The 19267-nt window shown below is 42.4% G+C and overlaps 1 protein-coding gene across 1 annotated transcript; it reads left to right on the forward strand.

Annotated features, from left to right (window-relative positions):
- Positions 1 to 3471: 3471 nt before the first annotated feature.
- On the forward strand, positions 3472 to 7471 carry LOC145914069 (regulator of G-protein signaling 5-like). The gene is made up of 4 exons (XM_083001846.1): positions 3472 to 3631; positions 3937 to 4001; positions 6041 to 6204; positions 6797 to 7471. The coding sequence occupies exons 1-4, from the start codon at positions 3507 to 3509 to the stop codon at positions 7118 to 7120; spliced, it is 678 nt and encodes a 225-aa protein (XP_082857972.1). The 5' UTR covers positions 3472 to 3506; the 3' UTR covers positions 7121 to 7471.
- The last annotated feature ends 11796 nt before the right edge of the window (positions 7472 to 19267 follow it).

A 19267-nucleotide genomic window follows, 5' to 3' on the forward strand; every position in this document is an offset into this window, starting at 1 on the left:
TCGGATTACTTTTAAATTTGGAGAAAAATTAAATCAAAACGAAGGAGTTCTTATTGTGTTGTGGCTTCCGTGCATTTACGGGTATAGATTTGGAACAATAACGACTGCGTACATATTCATGTATTCTGATAAGACGGGAATATATGTCGGATCGATTTTACTTCCGAGTAATGAGGGTATTCCCCGGACTTGTAACACTTGACGTGGAATTCAGTCAATAATTCTCGGGAATTTATCATGCAAAGGTTATTCTTTCCTTTTAGGGATGCAAGAGCAAGAAATGGGAAGGCCAACATGTTTGTGTTTCGGAACCAACGCCACCTCATGCATAATTAACCAGTCAACCTTGACGGGGAACAGATTTAGAAATTGCATCTCCGGTTGCAACCGATCCGTGCATCTCGCTTTGCGCGATTTCCTACTTTGTGACGTCATTCATTCTGCAAATTTACAAATCCTGACGTAGGTTCGGCTTCCATATTTGTTCATATTTTATTCTCAGCATGATATGATTGATTTCTTGAGTTGTAAAGAACGTGTTATGTAGGAAGACTAACGGGAAAGGGGAGTTGCTCTCTTCTTTCAGAGTGACTTCCAACCAGTGGGCTGCAAAACATGTTGCTACAAGGGTCACTTGTAAGGTCCACAGTTCGTGTGAACAGATATTTTAGAAAGTAAATTCTATCATCATATCACAAAGGTGACCAAAGATATTCACTGCAAGATCTAACTATAACTACATATATTTGACGTTGATATTAACTCGTACGACACGAAGCAGCCACCAGCGAATTGTTACGCAACTTTCGACCCCTTTAACAGATCAAATAACAACACCAGCGCAAAAGACCAAATAACCAAAGAAACCCCTTCCATAAAGCGTGAAATCTACAATATATGTGCAATAGGTTATCTACACATTGCTGAGTCACTGCGTGGAGGTTTTATCTCGTGTGGGATTGTGTGTTGGAAAATCACGCGGCGACCGCATGATCGGCGATCGCTTCCACGTGGGATATTTTAAACCGCAAAGTCACCTCTTCTGAGCAACAAGCAAGGTTTGCGGTTCCAGGTACATTTGAGTGGATCATTCCTAAAATGATCAAAGTTGTACAACACCGACGTTCAACCGCAGGCTGCTCGGCCATACATGTTTCATGTAATGTTTCGTAGCTAGTGATGGCATTCGTCAATGCGGCTTCGCATGGGTTCTTACATTTTTGCAAACATTTTGGTAAACGTGGCACTCTGTTTTTTGGTTCTCATTTTTCTGAGAGAACCCCTTCCTAATTGTTTTAATAATAACACTGTTTGTGGCCATTCAGCGTCTACAATGACAGTTACACAAGCAACATTATATAACTCGACAAAAGCTAACTGTGTTGTCAAGCAAAATGCTTAAGCATCAAATGTGTTATGAAGCATGAAGTTTATGACCTGTAGTTTTAACCGACACTTTTAAATAGAAATCAAATTTGACCAAGATACGAAAACACAAACATCTTCGTCCTACGGGAGACAAACAGAACATTGACGTCCAGGGAGAGACCAAGGTGGGCACCCAACTATTAATGATTTATAAGTTTGCGAAATATGCAAAAATTAATTAAATTAAATTCCATCCACAAGCGCACCCAACCATTTTCTGTTTGTCGGGCAATGTTTTAGCCAAGAACTTTGGCTTGCTTTAAACTTATGGGATATTTTCCCCACCAAAATTTCGCGATGGCAACTAAACAGTAACTCCACTTGTGTGTGTCTTGCTGACGTTTCGCGTGTGCAAACATCTTTTTGAAGCTTAATAAGTTTTGAGAATTGGGAGATATTTGACCACGACCCTCCACGTGGTGTAATAATTTGAAATTGTCCTTACGCAAGCACAAAAAAAAACATAAAATTGATCGGAAAAGTTTTTTGTTCTTGGCAAGGGGCTCCAATAGTTCCCTAAACCGCTCGAACACTCCTGCATCTGGCTTCTCTTGCAATTTACAACAAAGCGCTCGTAGCAAAAAATAATCCAAACAATAAAGTGGGATCCATAAAACGGATCCATAAATATTTGTTCAAAAAATGAAAGCATCTTCTCTACAGCTCCAGAAACAATCCTGAACCAAATGGAGATAAAAGAAATACAATAGAGGAGGCAATGTTACTTAACATTTAGGAAGGCGTGCTATTGTATTGGAAGGAGAGAAACTGGGAGACAGCAGGTGTTACACCATCGGTCATGACCCATAATAAGCAAGGTGAATGTTAATGCAACATTGAATTTTTTGCATAACTTGTTGGTCATGACCCATAATAAGCAAGGTGAATATTAATGCAACATTGAATTTTTTGCATAACTTGTTGGTCATGACCCATAATAAGCAAGCTGAATATTAATGCAACATTGAATTTTTTGTTCGGTTTTGCAGGACAGGGTGCGGCGTGATTTAGATGATAATTTTTTTGTGGCGAACAGCGTTAATTTGTTCGTTTGGCGCGAATGGTTCGTCCAGAAACCCAATATCACCAATAATTCGTATTTAATGAAACAATAAACACGTTAGATGAGAAAACCAAGTCCAATATGAGCAATTTTTATAAATTATCACATTGATATTTTCTTAGAAGCTGCTCGCAAAATATAACCACAATCTTTAATTTCTACCGCATGGCGTTCCGGGAAATAGTTTTGAGAAACTTATATTCAGTAACCTCATATACTCACTTATGAAATCTCACCCAGTTGACGACCGACTCAATACTATGTGTGGCATCGAAAATGTGTTTGTGATTTTACAATCAGGGATGTTTTCCACGTAAACATCTCTACCGACCGCCGTTACCAAATTCTTTCCTAACATGGTTCGTGCTCCAGCTCAGCAGCGTGATTAAACCTTCAATAACACATGGCTTTCAACGGCATTAGTTATAAAAACAGGCTGTTGATCAGTCCTATGCGTTGGCAAAGGGCAGAGACTCGGCGTCGGTAACAGAGCTTGAATCAAAATGCCCTCACAAAAGCATCAGGATTAGCTTTGAAGGCAGTAACCCCAGGAGGAAAGGAAAGTAATGCACAAGCCGAGAGCGACTCGAGGGACCGCTGGCCTTCTTTCCCCATGTTGGTTATTTAGAGTAGCGTTGGATGTGCGAGTGCGCATACGCCTCCAGCAAACCGACAGAGGTGACAGACTTGATGCAAAGGCCGAGGGCTTGTAATGCCAATAGTTGTTGTTTTTTGCAAGAATAGTTGCATTGAAGTTTATATTGTAGGTTATGATTTCAACTAATTCGGGAAGCCAGAAAGTTAATTTAATCACAAAAGAACAGACGAAAGGTGGTTCAGTTTGTTTGAAAGAACAGAAATGCCAGGACCAGCATTAGGTTATTGTTGTTTCGTTAAAACGACTTTTGAAGGTCACCTTTACGCACGAGGCAACATAAAGTGTTTCATAAAAGTTAACTAACTTTATCCTGTTTAGGAAACTTAGAACGTAACAATTTTCTCCCACCGTTTTGACATGCCTGATTGTGTTAGTCCAATCCACGCAAAGACAATGTCCAAGAAACATCATATGAGCGAATCTGATCTCCCGCCACGCATCAGGGACGCTGAGAAACTCCACAAGACTCTCAGCACCAAATCGTAAGTTGAACTTCCCGCTCAACCATAAAACTTCATGTGGGTGGGTGGTAGCTTGACTGCCATGTCTATGAAACTAATAATACACGGTCATTAGTTAAAAGACTAAAACATTTTTCTGCTGATAAAAATTCAGTTGATATTTTAATTTGGGTGCTTTTAAAGGCTCATTAAGGCTTGTTGAATGGGTACAATATATATAGAGAGCATACTTGCGCCAAAAGTTAATAGAAAAATTTTGTCATGTACTGGCTTACGTTTCTTCAGCATTCTCTTCGTTCAACAATATCTTCTTTATTCTATTGCAGACTTCCGACCTTAAAAGAGGCCAAAGTCGACCAACCATCACTCGCAGAGTTCTTGAAAAAAAAATGTAAGTTTCAAATGTTTTGCCGTCTTTAGAATTCATGTAATCTCCTGCTATATAGATATGGGAGTAAATACACCTAATTTAACCAGCGTTAGCCCTTAAATGAGCAAGCTCAATACTCCAACCGACATGAAAAGTTGTTTTGGAGATCAGTGGTGTATAGTGTAACTGAACCAAGCGGGCGACACGACCACATAAGACGGACTTGGGGTTCCATTAGGCCTCAGCACAAAACATATCGCTACATGCACCGACGCACGCACTTATCTATCCCTGCTGTTTACTCACTTCCAATTGCCCAAGTTGTTTTGCCGAATCCGACACGTCCGCATGCGCCCCCAAACACCCCGCCCTCCGCTCTCGTGCAGTGTTTGGAACATCAAATGCATTCCAGTGTTTGTGACGTCATAATGCATTGGCGCTGTCTGCATCAAACATTCGGAGTGTGAAGTGACGGGCGTTGCGCGGGACGAATATAGGCTTCGTGTGTCGTTTGTGGAATGAATTAACGAATTGTTTTCGCGCGGGCCTTGTCATCAAACGATTGATCATGAAAAAAACACATTTTTCACCCGATATCCTACAGATCTTACAATTAAATCGCGATACTTTTTATTGCCACAGTTTTTGATAAAGTATTCGAACCAGACCTTCTTTCCATGGAAATTTGTTTAAATTTGGAGAGGCAAGAGATTCCCTCCCAAAACAAACATCTACTAACATATACAGGCGACTTGCACAGCTTCGGGGTCGTATGCAATATATCGGTCAGACATGGAGCAGCAATAAAGCACGAGCTAATATCCGCCTTTCTCAGTATTCAGCCACAAACGACCTTAAACCTCCGTCTCATGGGATTTTAAGATCTCCCTGCGGTGTTAATTCTGCTTAATCCGGGGCCACCGGGTCCTTCACAGACCAGTAGGGCGAAAAAAAATCATCAGTCGTGACTGAATACTTTAAACGTTAAGTAGTAGGTGAGCAGTGCAGATTGACGTCTTTCTTGTAATTAAAATAAATGATGTTTCAAAATGAGACCAATACTAGCGCCGTGAAATCGCTTGCAAACATCATCACAACATTTTATCGCCATGACAACAAATTCTCACCATAGTAATACATAAAAATTAAGTAATACATAAATCCTTAAAGGGGAATATATACGAGGTGGTTGTCAAACTTATTTTTAAAAAATCGAATAAAGAAAACTAAAACAAACCCTAATGCGAGTGACATTCACAATATTGAAAAAAAAAAAAGAATTCAAGCGACAATGATTCATTTTTTGCCTAATAATGTTTGCTTCATTGCAACCGTTGCAAAAATCTCCTAATAACGGGGCAGCATTCCAGAGGGATTCCTTAAAATCCATAAAATCGAAGCGAGCACAGGAAGGCGAAATATCTGCGACCAGGAGAAAATTGTGACTCTAATTAATGTCTGCTGCGTAAAACAGAGCAGGAAAAAAGCTGACCTCTTTCGCAAGTATTGATCCGTGGCCTTATTTGCTGCTTCCAAAAACACGTGTGCTCTTATAATCATCTCAAGGGCTTTCTTAAAGCCTAAGAAACCATCGATTTTTTTTCGCTTGTTAGGTCGTTCACTTAGTCATCAGTAACAGAATTGGGTGTTATGCAACACCTCGTGCTATGATTACGTCACAAGATCAATAACGGCATAACTTGAGTCGATAGGAACGCCCACAACTTGAGTCGGTAGGAACGCCCACCACAAACCTTTGGAAAGCTTTTTGCATGCGGGCTAATTTGAAAAAGCCATTCGCCAACGTCTGCGGTCAAATTATAATTTTACTTATTTCGCGGGACCGCGTCAAATAAAATCAAAATTTGATGTCTGCGACCCACGGTTTTTTAAGACAAAAAAACGTTTTCCATATAACTTTGCACAAACACGTGGAATCTTGTGTGAATTATGGGTGTTTTGTGTTTCATTGTTCAAGTTTGTTTTTGAATGGTCGTTCTGCCATAAAAGTGCGACTAACTAACAACAGAAAAAATCAAGTGTTTGTTTTTTATTTGCAGCGCGAGTCTCGGCATTTCGTGACTTTTTAAAGAAAGAATTTAGCGACGAGAATCTTGACTTCTGGGTCGAGGTCGAAACCTACAAGAAACTGAAGTCGAAAAAACAGATCAAGGTCGCGACTGACATCTTTAAAACCTTCATCGACGTGGGATCGGAACGAGAGGTGAATACCCCCCTAAACTCCTTAAACTCCTCAAACTCCCTAAACTCCCTAAACTTCGGGGCTTTTATTCATTCATTTAAACATGAAAGCCAAAGCTAGAAAAGGGATTTGCAATTACTTGCTGGCTTATTGATGGATCGGAATGGTTCACGTAGCAACCCCCATTTACAAAATGATAAATTACATCTTTAAAGCATGGCTGAGCGATGACTTGATGCCCATGCTTGAATATTGATTTTGGGGGCTTAATAAACGCTTGCGCTGCTCGGAAGAAAAACATAAAAGAGGCCTAAATATGGAAGCTTGAAACGTGACTCCCTGCAATTACTTGCTGGCTTGTTGATGGATCGCAATGGTTCACATTTCGGTAACCCATTTACAAAATGAATGATAATATTACATCTTTGATGCATGGCTGTACAATGCCATGGTACCCTATAGGAATATTGATTTTTAGGGCTTAATAAACGCCTGCGCTACTCGGGAAACAAAACAAAAAGTAGAAGTCACCATGCATAAGATATGGCAACAAACCGACGTATTCCTCACCTTCGAAATTTTGCGTTTCGTTTAACTCCCGCGTGCTTTGCAGGTCAACATCGACGCGACCACTCGAAAAGTGACCGCAAATAACCTCGCGGAACCGAACAAGTTCACCTTTGACCTCGCGCAGTCAACTATCTTCGTTTTGATGGAACGAGATTCGTTTCCTCGTTTCGTCATCACACAACTCACAGCCGGACTCGGCTCCAAGCTCTTTTCCAAGCCGTCACGTGAGCAGAAAGACAACAACCACAACAACAAACAACTTCAAAAACTACACAGCGACGCTAAGAAGGCAACGATATTTGCTGCGAGTGTTGGATTGGTTCTGCATGGGCGGACTTTCGAACGACAGATCGTGAAACTTGGTTAAATCAGCGGGGTTTCGTGACCGTCGTCTTATTCTTGTTTTCTTCTCTCCTGGGAAAAAGTTTCTGGTGATGGAAAGAAAGTAAGGGGTTGTTCTTGAAAAGGTTTCTTGAAAAAATCCTACGTGAGGAGAAAGAGCTCCCGGAGGAGAATATGGAGGATTTCATGAGATTCAGGAGGAAGAAGTTGTTTTGATGAAAATAAGGAGAAAGGGTTCCCTGTTAACCTCAGTGGAGCAGTGGGACTCGGAGTGGGGGGGATGTACTTGCGATTGTTGCGGCGTTTATGACAACATTCGTCGTTTGGTTTCTTTGTGATGTCACAATTTTAATTTACAGTTTGTTTCGATGGTGAAGTTGACAAAATAAAATAAAAAATGAAAACAACACGAGTCAAAAAATAAGCTAAAATGTCAATTTAAGTCAAGCGACTGAGCTGAGGTTTTCATTGCCCGAAAAGGGACATAAACACTGGATTTTCGAGAGAAAAGAATTGACAAAATTTGCACTCTGGAAAGCCGTTTAAAACTCTGAGAAAAATAGATACGTTAGCTGTGATCGCCAAGCAAGGACCTGCGCAAGTAGGGCGATCCTGTCAATCACGCCATTGCATGAAACATTACTGCGTACACGTTGGGGGTCTATTTTTATTTTACATTGTTAAAAAGATGAAGTCGTTGAACTTTGCTAGCTTGCGTTTTGTTTATCAACAAGCGGATAACCTACAGACACGTCGTGACGCGGAAAATATCACGAAGTCAACTGAAAGCAGCTGTTATGCAACAGGATTTCAGAGAAGTGTATGTCATGCGTTTGTAATCTAATTTTAGGGCGTTGAGCTTGAGGTATTTTATCGATCAACATGCCGTGCACGATACAATAAACGAACTGTTCCTTGACTCACTACAAACTTTCGTGAACAAAATGCACAAACTTTTAGCGCATTCTGTATTTTTGGTGGTAACAAAAGTTCAGATAAGTGTTGTTATTTTAACACAACTTTCTTACCGCGATTTGCATTTAATCCTTTAAAAGTATTTAGTATTGAACCATTAGGGAAACTTGACATTGTTAAAGGTTGCTTGGTAAGCAGACGACGTATTTTGACACACAGGTTGCCAATATCCTGACTAGTTCAAAGGTGCTCAGCCAAACGTATGGCTTGCTAATTTATTCTGACGTTGGCCCCTAAGCCTCTGACAATGAAGCTCATTGTTCGTGGCGTCTCGCGGTCTGGAATATCACTTTCACCACTCGACGTCCGGGCAAAGTTCGTTAACCGAGTTAACAATGCAAAAAGTTGGTGAGAAAGGTGACGAAGCCGCAAGCACGATATCATGAGGTAAAAGCAAGACAGACTGACCTTTGCCACAACCACAGACAACACTCAGTGCTATTTTTGCCCTGTGGCGTAACGTGTGGTGGTAAAGGGGGTGTTGTTTTCTACAAGCAAATGTTTATTGTTGTAAGGCTCCCGATGGAACCGATGTGGATGTGAATTGCGGGAATGGAACACAGAATCCGGATCAATCTGTCACGATTTTATCTTGACCCTGACTTTTTCGAGTTATTTTCTATGTTTCACAAGAAAAACGGGCCAACAGATGCGATAACAGCGTCGCTTTTAGAGTTGGTGATGTTTTTTCAAGAAAGAAAATCGCTTTTTTGTATCTGAATTGACGGAAGTTTGAGTAAATATTTTAGAAACGTGTTAAATATTCTGATAAATACGGGCATTCTTTTCATCAAACAACAAATAAACCCAAGTTATTTAAACCCGTCAGACAAAGAAACCAAGCCGCTGACACTTTTGCGAACCTTTGTTTCCAGGTTACCAGGACAACGGTAGCATTTTCTACATAAGAAAACCTCATTACCACCGAATGTAACGGAAATTGGTGAAATACCAAACCCCAAAAACCTTCAAAAAATAACAACAACAAATCGTATGCTTAAATGTTTGAACAAACATTCAGTTTCGTTTGCTAACAACCTTATTATAATTTCTAAGAAACTGGCACAACTAAACATAGATTTGTATTTACTTATGTTGTCCACAGCCCTGATGAAACCTCGTTGTGACGAAAACCAACATAGCTGAAATAAAATGTACGTTTATTTGCGTAAAGAAGGTCCGATCCTTGGAAATAAATGTTGCGGTTACAATTTCGAAAAAGGATTGAATTAAAACAGAACGTCTGTATTTGAGATTGTTTTGGACGTTTCCGCCACTTACATGTTTAATCAAACCACGTGCTGACATCAGAGTAAGATTAGAAAAAGTTTCGAAATCGCTTGATCTCCAGAGCGTCAGGTGCACAGCTTGTCCTAAACTGTGTTGCCAGATAAGTAGAAGATAAGATGGCGCTACGTGATGCACACAGGATGTTATTGGAGCACTTAAGCTGTGGTTTAGTGGCTTGGATCAGCGGTATCATGTTTTGATGGCAGACATTGGACATACGTGAAACTGTTACACCGACCCTATAACATGAGGGAAACTTGATTGGGATTCGTGGACGGGATATCGCGGGTTCGAATCCCGGTTAAGGTCAAAAAAGGCTGCTTGTGGTGATCAAGCATTTTTTTCCCAGCTTGTGGTGATCAAGCAGAAATCGTTGACTTTTCATTTTCGCCGAAACCAACAACAAAAATCAACAACCAAGTTTAAATATCAATGATTAATTGGCTGTTATGACTCCACACAAAAACGCAGGTGAATCATTATTTAAAGTTGCCTAAAGGCTTTATCGCAAAAGTTATTGGAGGGATTTTTACGGCAAAACCTTGAAGAACAAAACCCAGTCATCTACGTAAATGCTGAACAGAACTGTGTTGTGGTTGCTTGGTTAAGGTAGAAACTATAACGGACATAAGTACGATGACATGTAGGCGGCAAAACTTGCAGCAGGAATGTCTTAATATATTCATTCCAAGTCCGTGCTTGACAATAATAGAATACAAACCACAACACACGTGTGGTAACGCGAGACACAAATATCTCCACGTTCTTACTCCCCTTCCGTGTAATTGCAAGAAGAGACGCTCGAATCAAAGGCGTCGATCAACGCGACGCAATTCTCGAATCCCAAGAGTTCGCGTGACTCGCGTTCCTAAGAACCCGCACGGCGCCAAACGCAGAAAGTCTTCTATTTAAATCCGAACCGTCCCGACGCGTCAGCAAGCGGAACCATTCCCCACATATATGCCAACATACACCTGTGACGTCACGCAGGCGTGGTGACGTCATCAGTGATGCTTAGGAAACAGGGGAGTTCGTGAGAGGGTACGCGAGAGAGGGCTTTATCCGGGAGGTTAATCTTTGATTGAGAGTTAAGGCCCAGGTTTCCCAGGGGCGCTGTGGAATTTCACAACTGGTGTGGTTTGATGTTCATCTGTCTCTAGGTGGTGCCGTTGTCCCCTGTGGCACAGCGAGGTTTCCCTTTTACTTCAATGAAACTTCAGACCAGCGCCGTTTTTCACTGCTGTCATTTCGGCGAAATTTTTTTTTATATCAACGAAATATTTTTCACGCATGACTGAACACAACTTCAATGGATTTACCAAAAACAAAACACAAGTATATGCACAAATTTGAGCATAATTACCATTCAAAAACATTAATGTAACTTTGGCACACATCCGTGAACAATTCACACTATTTTGTTTTCACAAAATGTATATACTGAGGCAGCAATTCTTGTCAATTTGGATGCGAACTTACACAAAGCATAAAGTGGAGAAGTCGCTTGATACAGGCGAACATTTGAAACCTTTCCGGGCCGTAGGATTTTTTTAAATTTTGCACAGAGCTTGCCTGGAGCATGCAGATGAACGCGGTATAAGTTAAAATCCCAACAGTTTTCAAGTTTCCCAGCGAAATGAACTTAACTGCAGGTCACCGGCTATGACGTCATAAAGCTCTTAACGCGCGTATAGACTGGCCACAAGGCCTATCATACAGGCGAACATTTGAAACCTTTCCGGGCCGTAGGATTTTTTTAAATTTTGCACAGAGCTTGCCTAGAGCATGCAGATGAACGCGGTATAAGTTAAAATCCCAACAGTTTTCAAGTTTCCCAGCGAAATGAACTTAACTGCAGGTCACCCGCTGTGACGACATAGAGGCTTTTACGCGCGTATAGGCTGGCCACAAGGCTTCTCTTACAGGCGAACATATAAAGCCTTTCCGGGCCGTAGGATTTTTTTAAATTTTGCACAGAGCTTGCCTGGAGCATGCAGATGAACGAGGTATAAGTTAAAATCCCAACAGTTTTCAAGTTTCCCAGCGAAATGAACTTAACTGCAGGTCACCGGCTATGACGTCATAGAGCTCTTAACGCGCGTATAGGCTGGCCACAAGGCCTATCGTACAGGCGAACTTTTGAAACCTTTCCGGGCCGTAGGAGTTTTTTAAATTTTGCACAGAGCTTGCCTAGAGCATGCAGATGAACGCGGTATAAGTTAAAATCCCAACAGTTTTCAAGTTTCCCAGCGAAATGAACTTAACTGCAGGTCAACGGCTGTGACGACATACAGCCCAACAGTTATTAAGTTGAAAACTAAAAATAGGTTGTGACCACCAGGTATCATAATGAAATATGAAAGTGACGTTCTTCTGGTGAAAAACAACAAATATACACCTTTTGTTTAAAAAAGATTAACTAAACAAATTTCCCGTCAACCTAAATCTTACACCCCACACAAACATATGCAGCATTCACTTCCATACCATATGTACAGGGAGTTTCTGAGCGGATATCTAGAATACTCAACGCCACTGGAGTAAAAGTTGTTATGAAACCGGTGTGCACTTTAGAAAACATGTTTCCCAAACCCAAAGACCATATTTCCATGCTTCAAATGACCGGTGAAGTTTACTTAATACATTGCCTTGATTGTAACACTGTGTATATTGGCCAGACTAAGCGCAATTTAACGTCCCGTATTAAAGAACACAAGGCAGCCATACGCAATATGGAACCCAACAAATCTGCTCTATGTGGCCACATGCTTGACACCGACCACGGTATCCATCGGAAGGAAGCTAAAGTATTTAAACAAGAAACAATTTTGGCAAAACGGTTGGTTGTGGAAAATTATTTTTTAATTCGCTGCCTAATGTGGTAATTCGCAGTGATGGAAAAATACTCTCGCCCGTGTTCCGCAATTTCGCCCGCAACCATTCATGACATTTTGTTTCCTATGTTTGGCCCTTTGACCCGTGATCGATATTGTCCATTTATTTATGTCCCGCTGTGGTTTAGCTGTTGCGGCCTTTTGTACTTTTTCGTCGCTGAATTTCTTTGCCCTTTGGTTCGCAATCGCTACTGTGATTGTTTTATTCTCTGAAGAATCCTAGTCGTGCGTGCAGGCGAAACGTCAGAAAACACAAGTTTTTCTCAACAAAAGGTGTATATTTGTTGATTTTGAACCAGAAGAACGTAACTTCCATATTTCAGTTTTCAAGTTTCCAAGCGAAATGAACTTAAGTGCAGGTCAGCGGCTGTGACGGCATAGAGCCCTTTAAGCGCGTATAGACTGGCCACAAGGCCTCTCGTACAGGCGAACATTTAAAACCTTTCCGGGCCGTAGGATTTTTTTAAATTTTGCACAGAGCTTGCCTGGAGCATGTAGATGAACGCGGTATAAGTTAAAATCCCAACAGTTTTCAAGTTTCCCAGCGAAATGAACTTAACTGCAGGTCACCGGCTATGACGTCATAGAGCTCTTCACGCGCGTATAGACTGGCCACAAGGCCTCTCGTACAGGCGAACATTTGAAACCTTTCCGGGCCGTAGGATTTTTTTAAATTTTGCACAGAGCTTGCCTGGAGCATGTAGATGAACGCGGTATAAGTTAAAATCCCAACAGTTTTCAAGTTTCCCATCGAAATGAACTTAACTACAGGTCACCGTCTGTGACGGCATTGAGCCCTTTACGCGCGTACAGGTTGGCCACAAGGCCTCTCGTACAGGCGAACATTTGAAACCTTTCCGGGCCGTAGGATTTTTTTAAATTTTGCACAGAGCTTGCCTGAAGCATGCAGATGAACGCGGTATAAGTTAAAATCCCAACAGTTTTCAAGTTTCCCAGCGAAATGAACTTAACTGCAGGTCACCGACTATGACGTCATAGAGCTCTTCACGCGCGTATAGGCTGGCCACAAGGCCTCTCGTACAGGCGAACATTTAAAACCTTTCCGGGCCGTAGGATTTTTTTAAATTTTGCACAGAGCTTGCCTGAAGCATGCAGATGAACGCGGTATAAGTTAAAATCCCAACAGTTTTCAAGTTTCCCAGCGAAATGAACTTAACTGCAGGTCACCGGCTATAACGACATAGAGCCCTTCACGCGCATATAGGCTGGCCACAAGGCCTCTCATACAGGCGAACATTTAAAACCTTTCCGGGCCATGAGATTTTTTTAAATTTTGCACAGAGCTTGCCTGGAGCATGCAGATGAACGCGGTATAAGTTAAAATCCCAACAGTTTTCAAGTTTCCCAGCGAAATGAACTTAACTACAGGTCACCGTCTGTGACGGCATTGAGCCCTTTACGCGCGTACAGGTTGGCGACAAGGCCTATCGTACAGGCGAACATTTGAAACCTTTCCGGGCCGTAGGATTTTTTTTAATTTTGCACAGAGCTTGCCTGGAGCATGCAGATGAACGCGGTATAAGTTAAAATCCCAACAGTTTTCAAGTTTCCCAGCGAAATGAACTTAACTGCAGGTCACCGGCTATGACGTCATAGAGCTCTTTACGCGCATATAGGCTGGCCACAAGGCCTCTCGTACAGGCGAACATTTGAAACCTTTCCGGGCCGTAGGATTTTTTTAAATTTTGCACAGAGCTTGCCTGAAGCATGCAGATGAACGCGGTACAAGTTAAAATCCCAACAGTTTTCAAGTTCCCCAGCGAAATAAACTTAACTGCAGGTCACCGGCTATAACGTCATAGAGCCTTTAACGCGCGTATAGGCTGGCCACCAGGCCTCTTGTACAGGCGAACATTTGAAACCTTTACGGGCCCGTAGGAGAAGATTGGCTGGCGATAAATTGGTTAAGATGGCAGTTTATCACTTAATTGCATTTAAGGTGGGCGAATGGTATTATCGGCCAAGGTGTCCTAATTGTATGACAAGCTAAAAACCTGATCAAAATTCTTGCCAGAGAAGCGTTAAAAAAAATAGTTACAATTCAGTAATCTGTCAGAAAATACAACAATAAGAAGCCGTCAGGTTTGGTTTGTACTGTTAATAAAAAAAAGTATGGTTCAGCAACCAATTAAGATTCGTCGCATTTCACATAAACCTATCATTTTTATTTACAGAAAATTGCTATTTATCAACTTGCTGAATAACGAAAAGATCGAAGCCGCAACTGTGTGAAACAATCCGTACCCGACGAGCTCATTACGTAAATTTCTCAACCACCAACGACACTGCTGTGTATAACGACGAAAGACCGAAGTCGCAATCGACGATAGGAAGAAGAACGCCGCCCAAGAAATATAAAGTTGGAGTTTCCGGAAAGCAGACATGTTACCTCCGTGCTGAGGGGTCGCCACTTCCTTCCGTGTTGTTGGTGACCGACAGCAACGGGAGGAACATTGTCTGCCCCCAGGTGGTATCGTCGGATAGTGAACTATTTACGTTAAGTGCTATTTCTATTCCAGGGGGAACACTGAACCATGGAGCGGAGGAACTCATGTGCGGGAAAAGGTTCGGGTCAGTTGATTTTATCATTCTGGCTCTTGGTACAAACGACTTGGTCTCTCGGCATGCGGATCACCACCATAACAGTATCGGGACCGATTTTCAACATCTGATCGAGGTGTGCCAACAAACGTACCCGCAGTCTCAGGTTGGTTGCATGTATTATACAAAAGTGCTGTTTGTTCCTGTTACTGCCAGGAGTTAAACTACATTTTTTCCCTGCTGCGACTGTAACGTTAAAATTAACTTCATTTATAACACATATACATTTATTTTTGTATAATTTGTATGCAGATTGTGATGGCTGGGATCTTGCAACAGTCTGGTTTTCATGAACACTGCGTCCAACAAGCCAACTGGGTACTGCAGAACCTTGCCGAGGAGTATGGGCTCACCTTCTTGGATTTTAATATCTCTAACGACAAAGATAAAATTTCCCACATCAGTCAGTCATGTAACGGACGAAAAAAGTACAAACGCCTCAGCCTTTTCGGATCCGTCGTTGACTATATACGACCTAACAATTTGAAGAAAGTGCTGCATTCTTCAGTGAGCTCACTCACACCTTGTCCGTTACGACTTCACGTCAAACCTGCAGTTCGTGGTTCGTCTGCAAAGGCTGTGACAACTCATAACCGAGTCGACAATGAAGCTGCAACGAGTTCGTCAGCTAAAGCAGTTCGACGTTCGTCTGCAAAGGCTGCGACAACTCAAAGCCGAGTCGACAATGAAGCTGCAACGACTTCGTCAGCTAAAGTAGTTCGAGGTTCGTCTGCAAAGGTTGTGACAATTCAGAGCCGAGTCGACAATGAAGCTGCGACGAGTTCGTCAGCTAAAGCAGTTCGTGGTTCTTCTGCAAAGGCTGCGACAACTCAAGAGCCGAGTGGACAATGAAGCTTCTCGCGCAGCAGGAAAGTTATTTGAATTTGTGTTTGATGGCATTAAACGAGGTATTTACACTATTTTCAGTTTTTGTTTATTCTATCTGTTTTTTATGCAATACTGCCTGTGTTCAATTGGGTTTGGATATATTTTTGATTTCGCGTTGAGCAGTTCTACGTTTGTCCCCGGTTTTCGTCTGACCATTTTCAGCGGCTTAACAACTCGAAAACGCCGTGTTCGTGGTTCGGTTTTACTATTACCATTGTCGCTGGCTGCACGTTTAGTACAAACTGGGGGAGCTAAGTTTCAAAGTTGTGATGAAAAAGTTGACATGATTTGTAAACATTTGGTCTTTCGTGGATTGAAAAAATTTTGTAGAAAGACTGGTTTAAGTTTTCTGCATTCCCACGATTTTTGGCTGGGAATGCCAAATAACAGGCGACTCAAAAAGCTTCTGAAATTTTGTGAGGTTTATGACAAGGAAATACAAAAGAAGTTGGTTGGACCCTTGGTTCGTTCCCCTCATATTCCGACCCACCATAAGAAAAATATTTTTTACGCCGCAGTACCATCTTTAGTTAAGTGCCTACGTGAATACCCAAACACAACAAAACTACCAAACAAGGCCGTGAAAGAAGTTTTGAAATATTGCAAACTTCCATTAAATGAAAAAAAACGGTTAAAAGTAAAAATGACTTGGGTTTTAACTTATACCGCGTTCATCTGCATGCTCCATGCAGGCAAGCTCTGTGCAAAATATAAAAAAATCCTACGGCCCGGAAAGGTTTCAAATGTTCGCCTGTATGAGAGGCCTTGTGGCCAGCCTATACGCGCGTGAAGAGCTCTATGACGTCATAACCGGTGACCTGCAGTTAAGTTCATTTCGCTGGGAAACTTGAAAACTGTTGGGATTTTAACTTATACCGCGTTCATCTGCATGCTCCAGGCAAGCTCTGTGCAAAATATAAAAAAATCCTACGGCCCGGAAAGGTTTGAAATGTTCGCCTGTATGAGAGGCCTTGTGGCCAGCCTCTACGCGCGTGAAGGGCTCTATGTCGTCACAACGGGTGACCTGCAGTTAAGTTCATTTCGCTGGGAAACTTGAAAACTGTTGGGATTTTAACTTATACCGCGTTCATCTGCATGCTCCAGGCAAGCTCTGTGCAAAATATAAAAAAATCCTACGGCCCGGAAAGGTTTGAAATGTTCGCCTGTATGAGAGGTCTTGTCGCCAGTCTGTACGCGCGTAAAGGGCCTAATGACGTCACAAAGGGTGACCTGTAGTTAAGTTTATTTCGCTGGGAAACTTGAAAACTGTTGGGATTTTAACTTATACCGCGTTCATCTGCATGCTCCAGACAAGCTCTGTGCAAAATTTAAAAAAATCCTACGGCCCGGAAAGGTTTCAAATTTTGGCCTGTATGAGAGGCCTTGTCGCCAGTCTGTACGCGCGTAAAGGGCTCAATGACGTCACAGCGGGTGACCTACAGTTAAGTTCATTTCGCTGGGAAACTTGAAAACTGTTGGGATTTTAACTTATACCACATTCATCTGCATGCTTTAGGCAAGCTCTGTGCAAAATTTAAAAAAATCCTACGGCCCGGAAAGGTTTCAAATGTTCGCCTGTACGAGAGGCCTTGTGGCCAGCCTATACGCGCGTGAAGGGCTCTATGTCGTCACAGCGGGTGACCTGTAGTTAAGTTCATTTCGCTGGGAAACTTGAAAACTGTTGGGATTTTAACTTATACCGCGTTCATCTACATGCTCCAGGCAAGCTCCGTGCAAAATATAAAAAAATCCTACGGCCCGGAAAGGTTTGAAATGTTCGCCTGTATGAGAGGCCTTGTGGCCAGCCTATACGCGCGTGAAGGGCTCTATGTCGTCACAGCGGGTGACCTGTAGTTAAGTTCATTTCGCTGGGAAACTTGAAAACTGTTGGGATTTTAACTTATACCGCGTTCATCTACATGCTCCAGGCAAGCTCTGTGCAAAATATAAAAAAATCCTACGGCCCGGAAAGGTTTGAAATGTTCGCCTGTATGAGAGGCCTTGTGGCCAGCCTCTACGCGCGTGAAGGGCTCTATGTCGTCACAACGGGTGACCTGCAGTTAAGTTCATTTCGCTGGGAAACTTGAAAACTGTTGGGATTTTAACTTATACCTCGTTCATCTGCATGCTCCAGACAAGCTCTGTGCAAAATTTAAAAAAATCCTACGGCCCGGAAAGGTTTCAAATTTTGGCCTGTATGAGAGGCCTTGTCGCCAGTCTGTACGCGCGTAAAGGGCTCAATGACGTCACAGCGGGTGACCTGCAGTTAAGTTCATTTCCCTGGGAAACTTGAAAACTGTTGGGATTTTAACTTATACCGCGTTCATCTACATGCTCCAGGCAAGCTCTGTGCAAAATATAAAAAAATCCTACGGCCCGGAAAGGTTTGAAATGTTCGCCTGTATGAGAGGCCTTGTGGCCAGCCTATACGCGCGTGAAGGGCTCTATGTCGTCACAGCGGGTGACCTGTAGTTAAGTTCATTTCGCTGGGAAACTTGAAAACTGTTGGGATTTTAACTTATACCGCGTTCATCTACATGCTCCAGGCAAGCTCTGTGCAAAATATAAAAAAATCCTACGGCCCGGAAAGGTTTGAAATGTTCGCCTGTATGAGAGGCCTTGTGGCCAGCCTCTACGCGCGTGAAGGGCTCTATGTCGTCACAGCGGGTGACCTGTAGTTAAGTTCATTTCGCTGGGAAACTTGAAAACTGTTGGGATTTTAACTTATACCGCGTTCATCTGCATGCTCCAGGCAAGCTCTGTGCAAAATTCAAAAAAATCCTACGGCCCGGAAAGGTTTCAAATGTTCGCCTGTACGATAGGCCTTGTGGCCAACCTGTACGCGCGTAAAGGGCTCAATGACGTCACAGCGGGTGACCTGCAGTTAAGTTCATTTCGCTGGGAAACTTGAAAACTGTTGGGATTTTAACTTATACCACATTCATCTGCATGCTTTAGGCAAGCTCTGTGCAAAATACAAAAAAAATCCTACGGCCCGGAAAGGTTTGAAATGTTCGCCTGTATGAGAGGCCTTGTGGCCAACCTGTACGCGCGTAAAGGGCTCAATGACGTCACAGCGGGTGACCTGCAGTTAAGTTCATTTCGCTGGGAAACTTGGAAACTGTTGGGATTTTAACTTATACCACATTCATCTGCATGCTTTAGGCAAGCTCTGTGCAAAATACAAAAAAAATCCTACGGCCCGGAAAGGTTTGAAATGTTCGCCTGTATGAGAGGCCTTGTGGCCAACCTGTACGCGCGTAAAGGGCTCAATGACGTCACAGCGGGTGACCTGCAGTTAAGTTCATTTCGCTGGGAAACTTGGAAACTGTTGGGATTTTAACTTATACCACATTCATCTGCATGCTTTAGGCAAGCTCTGTGCAAAATACAAAAAAAATCCTACGGCCCGGAAAGGTTTGAAATGTTCGCCTGTATGAGAGGCCTTGTGGCCAACCTGTACGCGCGTAAAGGGCTCAATGACGTCACAGCGGGTGACCTGC

Source organism: Ascidia mentula, chromosome 9 (genome assembly GCF_947561715.1).
Source record: "Ascidia mentula chromosome 9, kaAscMent1.1, whole genome shotgun sequence".
NCBI lineage: Eukaryota > Metazoa > Chordata > Ascidiacea > Phlebobranchia > Ascidiidae > Ascidia > Ascidia mentula.